Genomic DNA, 20,577 nt, shown 5'->3' with positions numbered 1-20,577 from the left:
GGATCCCTGCCCACGTCTGGGTTGTGGGTGACACTCCAGGAGCCTGGAATCAGCCTGGACTTAATATGGGCTCTAGGGACAGTGTTGACAAACCCAAAGGCACTCTCTTTTATTTTTAGTTGTTTTACAGTTATGCAATGTTTTATGTAGCATATAAAACAGAAAATAGAGTTTTAATAATAGTAATAAGAATAATAAGACACTGTATACTGACCAGTCAGAGAAATGGAATATGGTTACTGCATAATGCCTCTGCATGCCCTCCCCAATCTTACTCCCTCAAAAGTTTCTGTTAATCATTCCTTTGTTCTTTTTTTTTTTAAAGGGTTTCTCTCTCTGTCTCTGCATGTGTATATATATAAACATTATCGTTTAACAAGTGTCAACCTAGCTGTGATAGGGATGGGCAACAGGGTCACTATTATTGCTTTAAAGTTCCCAGGAAAAGAAGAGCTGAAAGAGAAAGTTAGGGAATCCAATACATCTGTCTGTGCTCAGGGCCCCTCTGCCCCTGCAGGACTGACAATACCTGTCCTTATCTGTCCAGCTTCCTTTGTTTGGCTTGAAGCTCTTGGGGAGATTTTTCTTTTTGTAAAATTAAGTATTTGTTTTGTGCACTTTGTAATTATAGTTGCTAGAAAACCTCAATGTTTGGGCTTCTCTGGGCCTCATTTGGAAATCGAGTGATAATAATAGTACTTGCCTCATTGGGGTGAGATGAAGATGGACTGAAATAAGACCTTACCGGGCATGGATGTGTCAAACCTCAGCTCAGGTTGAGAGCCTAGTCATTGGAAAGAAGCTTGGAGCTTCCCAAGGGCCCCTGGAAGCTGCCTCTCCCACTTAGTGGGAGGACATGGCGCCAGGGTAGGAGGGGTTAGGGTGCTCGTCCCCTCACCACTGGCTTTCTCTCTTGTTTTTCTTCTGTCCTGAGGGACCCTCCTGCCCTGAAGCCAAGGCACTTAAACCTGTAACAACCCATGTGAGGACTCAGATAAAACCGGGAGGCAGCAGGGTCTGAAACCATTTCAGGGAGGCAGGAGGGACCCCTGAAACAGCTCTGAGCTGACAGCAGTGGGGGTCAGAGGCCAAGGCCCCAACTTGCCCAAGGGAAGACCTGTCAGCAGCTTCCTGAGAAGGATCTCCCAAAGCTATATACTTTGTTCCCTCTATCTCTTTCCCCCCTTTCTTCAAGTGTGAAATCCATCTCTAGATAATGCCTATTTATACAAGCCATCTCTGAAAACAAGATTAGTTCACTGTATATGACTCAGAAGGACGTTCAGAACAATGTGTTGAATTGATATTGAAAAAAAAGAGAGAGAAAAAGACTGATGAATTTGGTACCAGGACCGCAGGAGCACAAGTCCTGTCCATCCTGAGCTGCAGGGCGGCGAGGACCTGACACGATAGGGTCTGATTTGGGCATGTAGTCTATCTTCTTCCCCTTGCCCTGAAGGAAAGAGGGGCTGAGGGTTTCCCTCTGCGTTGGAGGCTGTTGGACGGCCCTCGTCCCTCCTGGAGGGGACACTAGGCAAGAGAGGCCTCTGACCTGCGGCAGGTCCGCTGCTGAGGTGGAGCTGAGACCAGTGGTGTGCGTCTGTTCATTCGCATAATCCTTCCTCACACCCAGTGAAGAAAAACACATTCTTCAGATGAGGACAGTGGGGTGCAAAGAGGCTGAGCATCTCACCCAAAGTAGCCCAGCCTGCAGGCTGCAGACTCTGCTCCCTGGCGCCTCGGTTCCAGGCCACGCCGCGAGCATCACTGCAGCGCCCCTCCACAGGTTTGCTACGAACTGGGTTAGGAGCCCACCTTCTGCTCGAGGCCAGCGCAGTGTCAGGAGGGTGAGCTGGGGACCGAGAGCCATGAAGGGAGGGCACCAAAGAATCCTGCTCTGGCCTGGGCCCCAGGGAGCTGCCCAGCTTTGCTGAGCTCCTGGCGGAAGGGCCGCCAGACGGCCCTGGCACTGTCTCACCCCTGCCTGCTGTCCTTGCAGGGATGGAAGCGATGGCAGCCGGTGCTTCCTTACCTGACCCCGGCGACTTCGACCGGCACGTGCCCCGGATCTGCGGTGTGTGCGGAGACCGAGCCACTGGCTTCCATTTCAACGCTATGACCTGCGAAGGCTGCAAAGGCTTCTTCAGGTAAGTCCTCCCCAAGGGCGACGGGGAGGAGAGCAACGGGGTTTCCCAGGAAGAGACCCTGCGTTTTCCGCGTCTCCTTCCCTACCAGGCCCGGGAACACGCCAGCTCTCACAGCCCCCGGGGGCGATAGTGTCTCGAGGCTGTCTTCTTCCTCCTCTGCCCTCAGCTCCAGCTCGTCCTCTGACTCTCTCTGAAACTGCTTTCCTGAGGTGGCATGTAGGTCCCCATCCTTCCATTACCCCTTTACCCCACAGCCCCCTGCACCGACTCACATGTCTGTCCTCCCGGAGCAAACCTCCTATCAGTTGATGATCACAGCTTCCTAATCCAAGAGGCCGGCATGGCCTTGGGGAGGCCCAAGAACTTGGCCTCAGAGATTGCCTCTCCCCACCCCCCATAAAAATCAAACCATTCCCTGGAACAAGGGAAACTGCATCCCTGATTTGACCTCCATAGTTGATCTGTGCCCAGATCTGCGTCCACGGCTTGCTTGTCCCAGGTTGGAAAGCCAACCTCAGGAAGCACAGGCATTCCTGTTTGGTCAGGGCCAGTTTCTCTATCAGCAGCCTTCTCTCTCCTCATGTGAGCCCAGCATTACCAGTGTAAACAGTGTGGGAAAGTACCAGAAAGGCTAGACAAAGGCTGTTCCCATCCGGAACCAGGGAGGGAGGATAGGGAAGTGACGAATTACAGGATGGGATTGTGAACCATGAGAAATTGGCATTTGGCATATTTTGAAGAGAGAGAAAGAGAGAGAGGGAGAGAGAAGCCTGCAAGAAGGTGACCAACAAAGAGCTTCTGTATAATAGTCTTGTTGGAGGTGAGTAAAACTAAGGGCAAGGCTTTAGCCATCAAAGAGAGGAAAGTCAATCAAGTCTAGAACAAGGACTCCCATTTCCCTGAACGGGCATTGAGGGCAGAGTGAATCAGAGGCCTCAGGATGTCTGCGGTGCTCTCCTCCAGCTCGGGGACCCCCGGGCTCTATATATACAGGCTCCCGACTCACCTGCCCTCTGTCTCGGGAGCTGGCAGGCCTGGAGTTTCACTGCCTTGAGCAACCGCTGGGCCACGGGCAGGGCTTCTGCGGGTGCTAACTGCCTGTGTGGCCTGGCACTGGTTGCCTACTCAGCTCGGGAACCAGACCGGCAGCGTCGCTGGTTCCAGGTCCTGTTGCCACGACTCTTGTTCCTCTGGTCTGAAGCCCGTGCTTTCTGCAGGGTGGGCCTTTCCGAGCCCAGGCCTTGTGTCCCAGGTGCCACCTGGACCCTTTGCTGCCAGGGCCTGGGGATGGGGGAGCTGCCTTCAGAGTGAAAATGGAGAAGGGGTCTGGGTGCTCGCTTCAGGGCCTGTTTCGCATCTTAAAACCAGGCAGAAATGTGTGGGCTGTAGTGCTACCGTGCCGTTAATTAATTGTCTGTCTTTGCTCAAATCTCTCGACTTCTCTATGTTTCAGTTACCCCGACCCCTCTAGTATATAGAATAAACGGAAGATTAATGAAATAACATATACAAAGGTGTTTTGAGAAACAAAGCACAGTAGAAATATATACATATTTGAGCCTGATGGGTCAATACTGATGTCCTTTGTGGAACCTTGTCCTAATAAACAGAAGTCTCTCCAGCCATCCACCCTCCTTTTGTTTTCTCTTTCACACACTGCCTCCCAGATTTTAATGAGCAACTGTGATCCGAGCACTGGACTAGGAGCTAGGGACATGGAGACCCAGACAAAGGTCATATCTCGTCAATCTGTAACCCAAACGTCTCCAGCAGCTCTCAGGGCTGTTTGGTTGATTCATGGACCCCACCCCAAATCCCCTCTCTTTCCAGGTCACCACCCACTGGGGCTCTGCTCTGAGAGATGGGACTCTTAGGTGGCTGCTTATTGGATTATGACATGTGGGAGTTCCTCACTAGAGTAGCTCTGACCCCTGCGCACCTGGGCTTGCTGCCCTCAGACACACCACTAGGTGGTGAATCCTTGGGACAGACCCATTAGGCATCCGAGTGGAGGGAGGACAGTCTCCCTCATGTCCAGAGCCAGGTGATGCCAAAAGGACAGGGACGGCAGGTTTGCACCTCCAGGGCACCACGGACCAGCAGTGTGGCTCGCTGCACGTGGGCACATTATGCTACCGTAACCCAGCCTTAGCCCCTCTCTCTGAGATGCCTCAGAGTTCTGCTGCTGGCTGCTGGCCACACCCCCCGCCTGCAAGGCCTGGCATTACCGGCAGCAGGCTGCTTTTATCTTGTTACCCTGTCCTCGGTCTACCTTATATCTTCACTATCTCTGCCTTGATGACTGAGCCAGGCTGCACTTTCTGAAAAGCCAACATCTCTGTTGTTTGGCTTGAATTTTGTTTTATAAATACACGCACACACGCATGCACGCACCGTTGATCTTCACTGTCTGTGGAGTCCGTATCTGCAAATTTGACTACCTGCTAAAATTTACTTGTAGTCCCCAAATCAATACTTGCAGCCCTTCTGTGCTCATTTGTGGACACGTGCAGAGTGGAGAAAACTTCGAGTCTCCCGATGCGCATGTTCCCAGCTGAGGCCACGCAAGACATCCTGCCTCTGCCTTGGCTCTCACGCTGTAAACAAGTGTCTTTTTCTTGGTCTATTTAGTGCCACCCTTTTTGCATTTTTGTACCTGGTGGTGATTTCACCGTTCAAGATGGCACCCAAGCCTGGTGCTGAAATTCTGTCCAGTGTTCCTAAGCACAGGAAAGCTACAAGTTGCCTCGCAGAGAAAAGACGTGTTAGACAAGCTTTGTTCAGACGTGGGCTATAGTGCTGTTGGCTGTGAGTTCAACATTAATGAATCAACAATATGTATTAAATGAGGTGCCTTTAAACAGATAACACACATGAAACAAAGTTATGTACTGAGGGATTGATGAAAACGTTGTGACCAGAAGCTCTCAGGAACCTAACCCGTGTTCTCTTAGGAGCGATGGTTCAATATTTGCTGATGGTTCAATATTTGCTTGATAGAACATAACTACCTCAAATAACAAGAATAGACTGTCTATATGTAATGTCTTCTCTTCTTTCCCCTCCCTTCCCCTACTTCTCCTCCTTTGCTTCATACAAATTCTGTTTGATATTCTTCCACTTTAGTCTATTTCAAATAGTTGTTTGAGAATTCCATTGTCACTTGTATCTGTTTGTGAAATCCTGATCCTGGGAAGGAAGGCTTCTGTCAGTGGGAGGTACTTCTCTGTGTCGGGTACCACATCCTTGAGAACACAAAGATAACACAAGTCCTTGCTCTCAAGGAGCTCACTCAACCCTACGGTAGCAGTTCTCAAGGCAAGAGCATTACTCTGGTGTTGGGTCACTGGCTATTTTCTAAGCCCTGGGGTATAAGCCCATTTGACCATTTCGTGTTTGGTTGACTTCTAAGTCAAGCTAAACCGCTCTAGAAGGTAGAGCTCTGGTCATCCCAGCAGGTCCAAGACTCATAATCAAACCGAAGTGTGATTATGGGGGTTGGTCAGTTCTGTTGATCCATGGTCAGACATTAGAGACTATTGCTGGCCAGTTCCTCACACACACATATATATATAGTGATGATCTATGGATGTGGATGAATCTCTGATCATGAATGGCTTTGTCCAGATCTTGATATAAGGGAAAGGTGTAAAGGACAGAGAAGAAAAATCAGAAAGACCCTTTTGATGAAGAGAATGAAGAATACTGGCGACGTTTAAGAGGTGGACTTGGAAGGCAAGGTTGAGAAACAGATCACTGCTCGCCTCTGTATGTCGTCTCCCTCCTCCTCAGGACACCGTGAAGCTGACATGTGCAGCAAGTACCAAGCCAACAAAGACAGTGTGGAGAAATGTCTTCTTGTTTGTGAGCCCCAAGGTTCTCAGGGACCTTGTTGATGACGGGCCTTGGGGAGCACAGGCTGGTGAGGATCCAGGAACGTGAGGAGTGTTCTGGCTTTCAGGAAGTTCATCCTGACAATATTTGCAGGAGCTGTGCTGTGAAGGGAGCAGAGCAACGGGGCAGGTGTCCAGCGACTCAAAGTGCTAAAAGGCAGTAGAGTAAATAGAGAGGGGAGGGGTGGTCGTTTGGGGCATTCTGTGGGCACAGTGAATGAGTCACCAAGAGGTTGGTGTTGCTGGAGAGAACTTTGTCCAGGCCAGCTGGCATCTGGCCTCTCTCCATAGCTGCTCAAAGATGTGAACGGAAGAGAATGAGGGGGTCAGCTGTGGATCAGCTATGAGTGATGTTTGGAAGCTTCGGGGGAGGAGGCCAGAGTAGCTGGAGAGGGAACGCCACTGGAGGTGTCAAGAAAGGCAGCTGGGCTTCCCTGGTGGCGCAGTGGTTGGGAGTCCGCCTGCCGATGCAGGGGACACGGGTTCGTGCCCCGGTCCGGGAAGATCCCACATGCCGCGGAGCGGCTGGGCCCGTGAGCCATGGCCGCTGAACCTGCGCGTCTGGAGCCTGTGCTCCGCAACGGGAGAGGCCACAGCAGTGAGAGGCCCACGTACCGCAAAAAAAAAACAAAAGAAAGGCAGCTACGTGGACATGAGGGAGAGGGCACATCTCTTTCTGGTCAGTGTTTTATTTCCTTAGGAAGCCAGCACTCTCCTCAGGGCTCACTGGTGTGAATTCCCTCTCGACACACACTGGGAATCCTCTCCGTGCGATGGCAGTAGAGGTGCCAGTGGAGAGGATGGCCATATGCTATCCCCTACTTCCAACCCGCCCACCTCAGATCCTGCCTCTATCCCAGTGGCTTCTGTGTCCTACAGAAGTCCTTCAAGCAGTCCCTGCTTCCTGCTCGTGGACTTTGGAGGGCGTACTTTTGACGGCTGCTCTGGCTTGGACTGAGATATGGTGGATTCGTGATAAGGACCATATCATGTAAGAATATCAGAGGCTTTGGAATCAAACAGATCTTGATTCTAATCTCAGCTTTTACACTTTTTAGCTGTGTGACATTAAGCAAATTGTTTAGCTTTCCATTGCCTTTTTGTACCACCTGTAAAATAGGGATAATACCTATCCTAATAGGTTGTTGAGAGCATGGGAGAGAATATGTAAAGTACTGGCAGAGAAGGCTCTCAGTAAGTGGTACCTATTATCACTGTCCCTTTGTAGTGTCTGAGTTTCTGAGAACAGACAGTCCTTTCCTCTCTGCTATCGTGGAACCTGGAACACGTGTGACTTTGTGTGTCAGCAAGGGTCTCTGATTAAAGGTCCCCAAACGGGAGTTAAATATCAGGTATGAGAAAGGAAGGGCTGGTCCGGGGGCTCTAGAGACCTTCATGTCAGTCAAGGACTCTGTGAGACCTGGTTGGTGCTCTGAGAAACTGGACATTGCTCGCTGTAACTCACACAAAGACTGTGGGTCTAGACATCAGGTGCAACAACACATGAAGCAACGGTACGTTTCGAGTTTCTCTGCCTGCAGAGCCCCACACCAGGCACCCCAGGCGTTGGTGTGAGATGTGCTCTTTGCTTCCAGGGTCTCGGATTCTCACTGCTTTCTTCGGCCACCCTTCAGCTCCCACTGCCCCTCCCTGCCAGCTTCTCTCCTTTCCCTTTATTTAGTGCTTACTTTGTACCAGATCCTGCTTCCTTTATTTAATCCTTACAGCAACCCGCTCTGTAGGGTTGTTTCCATTTTACAGATGTGGAAACTGAGGCATGGCCATGGGGAGATTAAGTAACTTACGCAAGGTTGTACATTAGAGTTTAAACCCAAACAGATCCATCTAACCAAAGTCTGTTTTTCATTTAAATTTTTAAAATAGCTATAAAGGGTGGGGTTTTTTGTTTTTGTTTTTTGTCTGGTTAAGTAATGCCTGTGAATGGTTTTTTTTACAAAGATGTAGACAGTTCAAAAGGGAACATAAGTGAAAAATAAGTCTCCTTCTCAACCCAACTCTCAGGTCCCTACCCACAGGATGAATTCCTGGAAGTGGCTTTACTGTGTGAAAGGCTCTGTGCACTTTATATATTGGTAGATACAGGCATACCTTTGCAGATACTGTGTTTTTTACAAATTGAAGGTTTGTGGCAACCCTGCATTGTCAGATGATAATTAACAGTTTTTAATGATAAAGTATTTTTTGATTAAAGTGTATTCATTGTTTTTGTAGATGTAATGCTACTACACACTTAATAGATCACAATATCGTGTAAACATCACTTTTATATGCACTGGGAAACCAAAAATTTGCATGACACGCTCTATTGCGATATTGGCTTTATTGCGGGGGTCTGGAACCAAACCTGCGATGTCTCAATGTATGCCTGTATTGCCAAATTGCCCTCCACAAAAGAGGCCTGCGCTCTTTACCAGTGCTAACCTACCTTCCCTTAAAGTTGGTTTTTCTTTTTAACCCACCTGCTGAGAACCCCTTGATGTCACCACACACAAATGTGCCCAGTGGGTCTCATTATCAGACCACACAGGCAGGCCTTTCATATCAGGAGCTCTGTAAGACATCTACATCCACGCTGGGCTCTGGGATTTCTGTGACACTAGAGCTGCAGTGGAGACAAAGCTCAGAGCTAGTATTTGGCCCCAGTTTTGGGTTTTACAAGGTGTGTCTCTGCTGTCAGGGGTTACCTACTGAAAAAGGACCCTCCTGTCCCAGGCCCGAGACCCTGGCCCCAGGCGCTCGATGCTTTTGTGAGCTGCTTGTCTCATGTTTTGATGAGTCGGTCTCTGGTGCAAGAATCCGTCAATGTCCTTTCTCACCCTGGCTTTCTAGAAACTGCGTCTATATTTAGCCTGGTTGCACCACCCCTATCCACCCCCCCTTCCTGAGCTGGGGTATAATTGCCAACCATCCAGAAAATGACAGGGTCCAGGCTGAGAGCGCTGCTGAGGAAATGGGCTCCCTTGGAAACCCAAGGCTCCTGTTTCTCAAAACCAAACCAGCTCCCAGACCATTAGTGTTAGGAGGAAGGTAGGGCAGGGCACGGATCTTCAGGACAAAGCACAGAGCCAGGCCTGGCCAGTCTGGCTGCCCTGAGTCCTCGTGGGCAGAGGCTAGCTGACAGCCACATGCGTGCAAGTGCCCTTAGAAGGCGGGAGGACGCGGAAGAACTGGGCTTCAGAGACCAGGGAAACTGTGTCCTGCCAAACAGCCATGCTGGGCCAGACAAGCCAGAAAGGCTGGCCCCAGAGCCCAGGCTCCGGGAAGGGCCTGGGTCTGACTGCTGGAGTTGGTGAGAGAGCTTTCCCTGCCCCAAGGGCTGACCCCACAACCCAGAGCATGACGACGTTGTCCGTGATGTGCAGCCTCCGTCTTCCCAGCCACTGGCCAGCACTTGCCTCTGATTCTGTCTGTAGAGGAGCCACGGAAGAGCTGGTTACTGTTTGCTTTCGTAATAGTAACTTCAGAGCTCCATGTGTTTATAGGCTGCTTTCCGCTTTGCTCAAATAATGTGCAGACACAGTACAGGGCTGGTGGGCTTCAGGAGAAGGTGTGGCAACGGGTGACAACCACAGGCTGCGTTCTTACCACCCGTCTGAGCGCTGCTGTGAGCCTGGCCAGTAGAATTTCTAACATCTTTCTTCCTCCCTCCCTCCCTCTCTTTCTCCTTTCCTTCCTTCCATCCTTCCCTCTCTGTCTCTGTCCCTTTCTCTCCCCCTGTCTCTCCCTCCCTCCCTCCTTCCCTCCTTTCTTCTCTCCCCCTTCCACCACCTCCTTTCTCTCCATCTCTCCCTCCTTGTCATGGTCTCGGTCCTCCTCCTCTTTCAATCTCAATCCTGTTGGGCTTCATACTCCTAATATAAGGTTGAAAGCAAGGACACTGGGCCCCCTCCCCCAGTATTTTCTCTTAACCCGGCTCTGCATCCTCTGGGTTCCCACCCCAGCCTCTCTGGAATCCACTGCTGTCAGACACAGTTGGGCTGAGCAGCTATCTTCCACTCTCCTGTGTGTGGAAGCCTGGGGTAGGCTTCAGATTTACAATATGAGAAAGATAGAAGAAAGAGAGTGAAGTTTCAAAATCTTTTTGCAAGCAAATTTGCAGTTGGGGGAGGTGCGCACTGGTGAGGGGCAAGGGGCAGGCCCCGTAGAGCCTGAGGAAGGACAGCCAGGCCTCGAAAGGACGCTGGGGCCCCCTCCCTCCTGGGGCCTCGGGAAGCTCTCAGCCCCCAGCGCAGGGATGTGAGAGGCTTTGGCTCATGTGTCTAGAGGTGCCGTGATGTGTGCTCTCCTTGGTGCCCGTGGCCCTAGAGAATGAACAGGGTGACCTCTGAGCCAGACAGGACAGTGGGTAGGAGGACAGAGCAGCCCCTCAGTTCAGCCCCCAGGCTAAAGGTGTGGTTGTTTAAAAAAAAAAAAAAAGGAAATGAGAGTTTGCTCTAATTAGAAACTTCTGGTCCTTGAGTAGGGTTAGAGAATTATGGGCATTCTGGGGCCCGAGCATTTGGGGTATAACAGGTGGGAAGGAGAGAAGGGAGTAAAAGGGGAGCCAATCTCATGTCCGGGAACAGATCGATGTGCCCTGTGGTGGTGACAGCATCTCATTTCAGGTTAAGCAAGGTGCTTCTATGTCCTTCCGTTCCTCTGGGAAGCTGCGGTAAACGTATGGAAGCACAAGGAAAAAAGGCTTTCTGTTTCCATAGGCAAGAGCCTGGGATACAGTCTCTCCCTGAGGAGTCACTGCAGGGGCAGGACACGGCCTTCAGTGGGCTGCACTGGGGGCCAAACCACCCGAATAGCTAGCACTCCTCCACTTCCCCGTATTGCCCAGTCTGCTGGTGACCCCTTGGGTGTGAGGGTTGTGATGGGAGGGTACCAGGGCCGAGGTCCAAAGCCAACAGCACCTGCTTCCCAGACCACTGGGTGTCCTTTGCCTTGAGCTGTGCTCAAGGGCCAGCTGCCTGAAGCCGTTCGCCTGTGAGCTCAGCTTCATCGAGCTCCTTGAGTTTCTGGGTATGAAACGGTATGTCCAATCCAGGAAGCTAAAAGCTGAGCCTCACATTCCTGAGGTCCCAACTTGGGAGCCTCAACTCTTTGCTAAATCGCCTCAAGTAAGCCTCTTCACCTCAGGGGTCCTATCCATAAAATGAGGGGTGCCCTAAGGGTCTTAGAGTCTGACTACCTATGACTTCCTGTTCCTCTAGTCTCTTCTCCCCTCTCCCATGGGTCAAGTTGGTTTGGTCCCCGTATGTCCATGTCGACTGATGAACGTGTTTGTCCTAAATCATATGTGTTCCAGTGAATGTGAACAATAAGTCATTTTTTCACCAAAAACATAACTAGTATATGACAACTGGAGAAGACGATATCAGTAGCTTATCTCCAGGAGAGGGAAAGGGTTGGGCCCGGACCTTGGCTTCTAAGGCTTGGGCACCTCCACAGCTCCTTGAAAGAGGCTGCTGCTCACAGAGAAAGTGATTCTGCCACCATCTTCCCCCAGCTAAATCCTGGCCCCTGTCCTGGGGCAGAAGAACTGGGGCCTCCCCTTGCTGGGGCTGGGGAGAGTAAGAGGAACCTCTAGGATACAGATGCTGAGAAGCCTCTGGGGAGCTGTCCTTTACGCAGCCTCATGAGCGTCCCATGTGCCGTGGCTGGGAGCAGGGGAGAACACCGGAATTAGGAAAATGAGCCTTTGGGCTTGCAGGCATGCCTGTGCGCACGCACACGTGTGCACACACACACACACATAAGTTTACATAGGCTGTGGGGTGGAGCGGGGGGTGCCAACTAAGAGCTAAGAGCTCTTCGGTAGTTTTCTGTTCTTACAGAACTCTTTAACTTCCTCTACCTTTCCGAAAGCCGAGGCCAGACCTCGAGGCACCCACCTGCTCGTGCGGCTGCTTCTCCTGCTGGGCAGCTCGTCTGGGTGTCTGAAGCTATGGTTTGGGCCCTTTCTCACTTCTCTGTGCACCTGTGCACATGTCTGTCCCTGAACCGGGGATGCTCTAGTCACAGATCTCTGACTCTAGAAGACTTAAAGAGATAAAGCTGAGACCAGCTTCATCGCCTCTCATGAATGCACTAAAGGTAGTGAGGGCAACTCTACAGATTTCAGTATTAAATTTTTTTTTTTTTTGCTAGCTCATTCACTCGTATTTCCTGTGTAATAAAAAGAAAGGGAGAAAAAAAAAAAAGAAAGGGAGGAGGAGAGTACTGTAAAGGTAAGTAAAACCAATGATGGGGGCAGAATAGGAAATGACTGGGCTGGGCCACCATCCTCCTTGGGAGACATAGAGCCCCGGGGTCGGGGGTTGGGGGGGCATTGGCAGGTCTCCTGATCACAGCCCTCTCAGGCCACTCTCCCACAGGGCAGGGCCGAGGGGCTGGGAAGCAGGTGACCCAGCCGAGGGTCTGTGCTCTCTCCGCAGACGGAGCATGAAGCGGAAGGCACTGTTCACCTGTCCCTTCAACGGAGACTGCCGCATCACCAAGGACAACCGCCGCCACTGCCAGGCCTGCCGGCTCAAGCGCTGTGTGGACATCGGCATGATGAAGGAGTGTGAGTTTCAGGGGCGGGGCCTGGGCGGGGCGAGGGCGCGGTCAGGGGGAAGGTGGCTGCCGTTTATGCAGGTTTGGCCAGCAATGTCCTCTTGCCCTTCCTCTGTAGCTGCCGGCATTTGGGGCCTGAGTCGGGGGTCCGGGCATGAGTGGGACCAGCAGCATCAGGCAGGGCGGCTGGAACTCCAAGATCAAAGGCCCAAGGAGTCCTGCCAGCCTTTTTAGGATCCGTGTGTGTGTGTGTGTGTGTGTGTGTGTGCGTGTGTGTGTGTGTGTGTGTGTGTGTGTGTGTGTCCTCAGGCCCAGGAAGGGCCCGTCCTGTGCGAGGCCTGTGAGGGGGGACAGGCAGGGCACTGCCTACATGAGCCCCCCCAGGTTTGTCTTCCTCTAAGACGTCATCGCCATTCTTACAGCAGCCTCTTTCCAGGACCTTCGGGGAAAGGATGAGGTTCAAGGACCCCAGGGTTCTTTGGAGTTTGGGAGAGAGGGCTGCTGTGAGTGGGGAGGGGCAGGAGTGATGGAGAGGAGAAACATTCAGAGCCTGGCTGTCATGGGGGTTCTGCCCCACCCTAGCCTTCCAGCCACTCTGGCCCAGTGAGCAGATCCGAGGGCTGGTGTCCAGGACTAGGTGGAAAGATCCTGTAAGGGGAAGCCCTAGACTCTAGGAGGACCCTCTAGGTCCAGATTGAAAAAGAGGATCGATCCTCTAGGACTTCCTGCCCAGCACTGGCATTGCAGAAGAGGACCAATGTGGCAGGTTAACAGGTTCTGACCCACTGTTAAAAGCAACCCTTGGGGGGCTTCCCTGGTGGCGCAGTGGTTGGGAGTCCGCCTGCCGATGCAGGGGACACGGGTTCGTGCCCCGGTCCGGGAAGATCCCACACGCCGTGGAGCGGCTGGGCCTGTGAGCCGTGGCTGCTGAGCCTGCGCGTCCAGAGCCTCAGAGCCTGTGCTCCGCAACGGGAGAGGCCACAACAGTGAGAGGCCCGCGTACCGCAAAAAAAAAAAAAAACAACCCTTAGGGACTTCTCTGGCGGTCCAGTGGTTAAGACTCCGTGCTTCCAACTCAGGGGGCGCGGGTTGGATCCTTGGTCGGGAACTAAGATCCCACATGCTGTGTGGCATGACCAAAACAAAACAAAACTAAGCTAAACTAAAAATAACCCCTGGACTTTGCGTTTGAGCTCTAGTGCCAGTTACTTGGTAAGCAGAGTAACCATTGAATTCAGTAGACCCTGGGAAGGGCTGGCCAGGCCCTCCCCTGGGCTGGAAGCAAGGGCACTGGGCTGGCCTGGTCACGGGGGCCCTCGGCACACTACCCCCTGCTCTGTGCCTTTTGCTCACCCCTGTCTGTGAACTGTACCCTGATCCCTTCCAGGGCCTGGGATGGGGGCCGTGCCCTGCTAAGCTATGGGCCTGAGGAGTCTCAGGAGGGACATTCAGATACAGCCACCCCTGGAGGCCCTCCTGGCCATGGGGCCAATTCTGGGGGGCGGGGGGTGGGCATTGGAGACGTTAGGTACAGGGGAGACGTGTCTGGAACAAGGAAAAAGCCACAGGACAGGGCTGAGGGGATGGGAAATTTCTTCCTTGATGGGAAAAAATGCTCTGTTTTTGGGAAACAGAGGCCAAGTGGTGGTCCCAGTGAGGCCTCCTCGGGCTTTGACAGGCTCCCTTCTGGTGGGCCATGGCCCCTCACTCCCGATACCAGCTCCCCAGCCAACGCCAGCAGCCCTGGAAGAAGCTTCCAGGCCATCATTCCTCCTCGCCCCCATGGGAGCATGCAGGCCTGGGCACGCTGATCACTCCTAGCCCGGGTCCCCTGCCCCGCCCAACTCCTGTTTATCCTGGAGTCATGGAGGCTCAAGGCCTGGGTGCCTCGTGGAGCTCCTCACAGGTTGGCTTAGTGCAGCCTGCTCTGTTCAAGGTGCCAGGCTGGACGTAAACAGGAAGCAGTGTGCGCCGCCCCTGCCCCTGCCCCCTCCGAGCACACAGCCTCCACAGGGCAGGGGGCCATGGTTCTAAGGCTCCAGCCAACCAAGAATGGCCCAGAGTTACACCTGGAACTCAGTAAGGCTCTGCCGCAGGAGTTCTGGTCAGGGCCAGCCTCACTGATGTCCCGGAAGTGCCTCTCCTTTGTCTCAGGAGAAGAGATGCTCCGTCCGCTTAGAACAGGAAGCACACTTAGAAATCATCTGAGACCCAGAAAGGCAAAACTATTAACACCAGGATTGGAGTCAGAAGGCGTGTTGGGACTAGAATCCAACCCGTTGTCCCTCCTGGATCCCTCCTGGTCCCCGTGGAGATTACTGCATCCACCGTGATGAGCAGGCCTTGAGTGTTTCAGGGTGCTTCCACCCCAGGAACACCACGTGGTGGGGGGCCAGCGATCCAGAAGTGGGTGCCCACCCCCAGCCCCCGGTCAGCTTTGTGCCTCAGCCAACCTGATCTCAGCCTCAGTCCCTCGGACGGAGCCCCGTGCCCCCCTCCTGCTCTATGCCCAGGGCAGCCCTGTGCCCACCACTCTTGCCAGGCTAGTGCAGGGAGCTGTGCTGAGTTAGGGATGGGCTGATAGAGCTGCGTTTTGGGGTCTGGGCCCCAGAGCTCCATTTGTAAGAGAAATGTTGGGCCAACATGAGGCTTCTTTTCCCACTGCCCCAAAGGGAAGGTCCTCCCCGAAGAGCTCTATTTCCTGCCTCAGGTTAGCCAAGCTTTGGGGGGCCTGCAGCTCCCCAGCTCAGGTCCCCTAGGAGAGCTGCTTGTGTATCACCCAGGCTGGCTGTCATCCCCAAGGCCTAGCCTCCTAGAGACAGCTGAGTGTCAACATTAGTAAAACCACAGGGCACCCCAGGGCTCCCTTTGAAGGGAGCTGCAAACCCAGGCTCCTTTCTGCTTGGGACAGGGAGGTGGCCGTTTCTTAGAGGAGGCAGAAGAAGCTGAGGAGATGCCTGTAGGAACCAGTGTTTATTGACCACTTACTGTACCAGTGTCAGGCACTAGTACTTTCTTGTTAAAGTCTGACAACAATCCCTAAATATGTAAATGCTTCTGTTTTTATTTTTTGTGATAGATGAGCAAATTCAGAGGAATTAAAATATCATGCCTCCAAAGCTAATAATCTAGGCCTGTTTCCAAAGGTCAAGCCTGTGGGCTCCACCCCAGCACAGCCCCTCCGCCCCCCTCCCCTTTTCTCCCCACTCCCCTCAGTGGGCCAGAGCGCCTCCACTGTGCATTTCCAGGCACTGCCTGGGGCCCTAAGAGACGGGCGGAAGAGAGTTTGTTCCCGCTGAAGACTCTGTCTCTCTTCGAGTCCAGGTTGACTCGATGTCCTTGGAGCCCAAGGCATTTCACAGTTGAGCTCTGGCCTCTTGTAGACCTGGCCTGCACATGTGAACTTGTTTAATGTTTTTATACATGTACATCTTTTCTGCCCAGCATGAGCACAGCCCCTGGCACATAGTAGGTACTCAGTAAATGTGTGTTGAATGATTGAATATTAGTTCCCCATTATGCTTCTTTGTATCTCTGCATCTCCCACTGATTTATCTATCAGGAAGATCTCCCAATCTGATATTGTCAATGTCATTCATTTGGGAAAATTTTATGTCTGTTTCCCTAATGCTGTCCTTAGGCCACCTGTGGCAAACTGAAATGTTTTTACGTTTGTTCGTGCCTTCAGATCTTGACTCCCTAACTCTATTCTAGACTTTATGGAACAGGGAATATCTTGCATGGGATTAACTTGAGCAAAGCCATTTGCACACTCAGCAAGGACCTGGGAAGCGACTAAGCAGCCCTACAGATTTCGCAAAACCCCTGTACACAGCTCATGTCCTTTATTCACTGGAGAGCCCATCGATGGGCTTTTAACTTGAGTGGCTTTTAACTTCAAAATGTGCCTCCTAGTGAGAAATAAATTTCTATTGTTTAGCCAAAAAAACACAAAAAATAAAACAAACAAACAAAAATGTGTCCTCCTACATGATAATAATGGTATTTTTAGTAGCAATTCATTGAGAAAATGATTCTTTAAATCCTATGAAATTAACAGCCGCTTTAAACAGATGACTTATTTCATAAGTCACAACAACATCTGCATATGTGAGAGAATTATGACTTATTAGTCCCCAGAAAATGCTGCCTGGAGGGAGGCCCACGGATTGGCAGCCTTCATTTGAAACCAGCGGATCTTAGCATTTCTTCCTCTAGTACCGCATGTGGGATGGTGGTCACTGTTCACTAGAAGTGAGGGAGAAGATCAGTCAGTGTCATAAGGTTAACCTCAAATCTCTTCACTTTTTCCTTTTAAGGTAAATCACTTACAAGCTTTGCGACTTTGTTTACTTTTTCATACTCTTCAGATGGATTGGAACACCTTGTGTGTCAGGACTCCATGGCTGAGGACCAGGGTCCTGCTGAACATTCATGGCCAATTATAGTCACAGGCAGTATGGGGTAGTGGTTAGAGCCAGACTGCCCAGGCCCAAATACCAGCTCCACCACTTGTCTGCTGTGTGACTCTGAACAAATTTTATAGCCTCTCTGGGCCTCACTTCCCTCATCTGCAAAGCGAGGATAATAGTACCTGCCTTAGGGGTTATTATAAGGACTAAGTAATGTGAGTTAATATATAGAAGCAGTTAGAATAGTGCCTGGTACATTCAAACAAACCTCTATGTTTATTAACAGTATTTTTTATTACATACAGCTTGATCACCAGGATTTCCAGCTCCCGACAGATGAGAAGTAACTCTTAAGGGGGATAAAGGCATACTTCTAGAAATACACAAATAAGAAGAGACAACACATAGCTAAAGCGAGCGGGCTAGACTGGTATGAAAAGTAGTACGAGAACTCAGAATCACAGCTGAGTCATATAGTGCATATAGGGAAACAGCCCGTACAATTCTGAGGTCATAACCTTGTCCCTGCAAAGTCCAAGAATTATTCAGAATGATGCCTCTGAATCATCAGGCAAAGGTTACATGATGTTACGGGTGTTCTGTCACAAGGCATTCTGTCTTGAAAATACGTCCGTCACAATGATTTAGATTAAAAATGTAAGCTTTGCTCAGTGATCTGGTGGCCTGGCATGCGGCGTGCGCCATTCCGACATGGTAGGGAACGCACAGCATTGCTATACTTCGCACCGTTCTTTCCTGAGCCAGGATGACGACCAGCACATAGTAGGTACAGCCAGTGTTGGTGTGTTGGGTGTCCAGGGCGTCAGACTATTGAGGAAGCCTCACTGGGCTAGCCTTGGTGCAGAAGACACAGGCACTGTAGGATGTGGCCCCCACCCTTAGGTAGCCTGCAGCTCCAGTGAAGGAGACCTTGAACTTCTTAGGCTCTCTCTGTAAAGGTATTTACGGGGACCTGTACTAACCGTAAATGTAACAGAGTGAAAAACGATCGGGTGCCAGTGTGTGTGGGAAAAACGGCTCACTGCAGATCGAGGTAATAAGAAAGTCTCTCGTCGTACGAGAGGGCTGTGAACTGGGTGCTGGAAAACCAATAGAGCTTGCATGGCTACTGGGGAGAGAAGACCCAGCTGGACAGGCATCCAGCACAAGGAGAAATGCAGTGGCAGGTCATGTACACAGGTCAGCAGTCCCAACGTGACTAGAGCAGAAGCTGTGTCCAGTGGCACCGGGAAATGAGGTTGGAAAGTCAGGAAGGAGGGGAATCACGGAGAATCTTGACTTCAGTTGGGGCATGGTAAGCAGGAAGGATCCAGAAAAAGTTTCTGAGCAGGAGAGTGACATCATAGAATCACAAGGGGTTATCAGAGCCCTGTCGGGGCTGAGAGGCATGCCTGTGGGCACACAGAGCCAGCCCCTCACCCCCCATCCCGGCTCCGCCTGCCCCGCAGCAGGTGAGCAGGAAAGACCCGACACCTAATCTCAGCTTCCCCAGGCTAGGGCCTCGCACCCTGCCTTAAACGGGATGCTCCCTCGCCCACCCTGCTCGATCTCTTGGGGTCTGAGCAGACACCCTCTGTGGGAGGAGGGCTGGCAGCTCTTCGGGCAGGTGAGTCGGTAACCTGGGCGTGGTGTCCACCCCAGTCTTCCTCTTGCTATAGTTTGTCTCATCTCTGGAAGAAACAGGCCATCTTTCGCAGCAGGCTTCCCTTTCCTGCTGTGCCCACTCCCACCCCGGACCGGCTCTCCCTCCCCGCCCCCGCCAACTTCTCTCGTCTTTCCCCCACCCAAGGGGCCTAGGCCAATAGGCCTTTCTCGAAGCCGGGCACCCACCCACTCTGGGGTTCTGGTTCCTTTTCCTGCTCTTGTGTAACTCTCAGTTCTGTGGGCAGATGCCCTGGTAAGACCAGCACAGAGCAAGCAGCTGCAGGCCGAGGGCCCCAGCGCCCACTCCTGCCGTCAGCGCTCTGCAAGCCCCAGCAGGGAGGTCTGTGTGCTGGGCCGCTGTGCTCAGCACCCCTGCTCCCAGCCCCGCCCTCCCGACAGCTGCCCCAGCACAGCCTGCAGGGGGCAGGGGATCCCTGAGGTGGGATACACTGGCCAGTTGCTGGAGAGAGCTTCCCAGGTTAGAGCTGTGAGCTGCTACGCTTGGGGACTTCCAGAGGACTCGAAAACTTCCCTGGGCCGTCATTCCAAGACTGGATTGGCTGAGGCAGGCGTTGTTTGGGCCCAACCAAAGAGGCCGTCTTTCTACGTTGGTCATAGTAGATCGCAAACATGGAAACTTGGATGCGGGGAAGGCCGTGTGAGGTCTTCTCAGCACCTCCTAGCCTCTATCGCCGTGACCGTGCACCCTCCCTCCCCACAGTGTCTCCCTCAGGATCAGGAAATACCGGGAGGGGGTAGAAGCTACAAGAACAAACGTTTAGTGAGCGTCTGCTCTGTGGTAGGCCTGCATTCAGGTCTCAAAGCAGTCGGTCCTTTGAGGTAGGATCCCCACATACGCATGCCTTAGGGAGGAAGGAACAAAACAGGGACTTAGAAGAGATCATATGGTCCAAACTTCTCATTTTAGAAACAAGCAAACAAAAGCCTGGAGAGCTCAGTCTGTGCAGAGTCAGACACCTTGCTATTGAGATCCCAGGCTCCCTAACAACGCCCAGGCATCCCATCTCCCCAATCCTCTATCTCCTCCTCTCTCACGCGTCTGCCTTTTCAACATAGAACACGCAATCTTCCATTCGTATTGTGGGCTTGGGGTCCCCGTGGCCGGACGGCCCGGTGAGCTCCAAGTGTGAGGCACAGCCCCTTCCATCTCGTGCCTTTACCTGGAGGAAGGTTCCTTGGAGGCGCTGCAGGGGAGCCCTCCTGACTCCCCCCTTCCCGCCCCACAGTCATCCTGACTGATGAAGAGGTGCAGCGGAAGCGGGAGATGATCCTCAAGAGGAAGGAGGAGGAGGCCTTGAAGGACAGCCTGCGGCCGAAGCTGTCCGACGAGCAGCAGCGCATCATCGCCATCCTGCTGGACGCCCACCACAAGACCTATGACCCCACCTACGCCGACTTCAGCCAGTTCCGGGTACAGCACAAGCCACCAGCAGAGCCCGGGCTTGGAGGGGGACGGAGGGCCAAGAGGCATCTGGGCACAGAACCTGGGAAGGGATGGAGGCTGCTCTGGCCTTCTGACACCGGGGAGGACTCCCCCTCCTGTCAGAGATCGGGCTGGGGTAGGAAGGTGACCTCCAAGTGTGGGCCTCTGACGCTCCACCTTTCCCTCCAGCCTCCGGTTCGAGAGGGTGAGAATGAAGGGAACCATCCCTCAGGGCCTTGGTTCATACACACGCCCAGCTTCTCTGGAAACTCATCCTCCGCCTGCTCAGATCGCTACACCTCCTCTCCAGGTAAGTGGGACTGCACGCCCCTTCCCAGAGAGCCCAGAGCTTCCCCAGCCCACCTGTCCTTGGCCGCAGCTGGAAGGACAGCACTTACATACTGTGTGCCAGGCAACGTCCTCAGACAAAAACCTTTTTTAGAGAAGAGGCG

General features: G+C 52.4%; 1 protein-coding gene across 1 annotated transcript in view; it reads left to right on the top strand.

Moving 5' to 3' along the window:
* The first annotated feature begins 1,999 nt into the window (after positions 1-1,999).
* Positions 2,000-20,577, top strand: part of VDR (vitamin D receptor) — a 30,765-nt gene continuing 12,187 nt past the window's right edge. Inside the window, exons 1-4 of the mRNA XM_060026182.1 lie at positions 2,000-2,147; positions 12,484-12,614; positions 19,929-20,113; positions 20,315-20,435. Coding sequence (XP_059882165.1) covers positions 2,002-2,147; positions 12,484-12,614; positions 19,929-20,113; positions 20,315-20,435 — 583 coding nt within the window. The 5' untranslated portion in view covers positions 2,000-2,001. The remainder of the gene's footprint in view (positions 2,148-12,483; positions 12,615-19,928; positions 20,114-20,314; positions 20,436-20,577) is intronic.

The sequence above is a fragment of the Delphinus delphis genome, chromosome 11 (assembly GCF_949987515.2).
Source record: "Delphinus delphis chromosome 11, mDelDel1.2, whole genome shotgun sequence".
Classification (NCBI taxonomy): Eukaryota; Metazoa; Chordata; class Mammalia; order Artiodactyla; family Delphinidae; genus Delphinus; species Delphinus delphis.
Note: the sequence above shows the minus strand (reverse complement) of the source record. Positions and strands in the feature narration are given on the sequence as shown.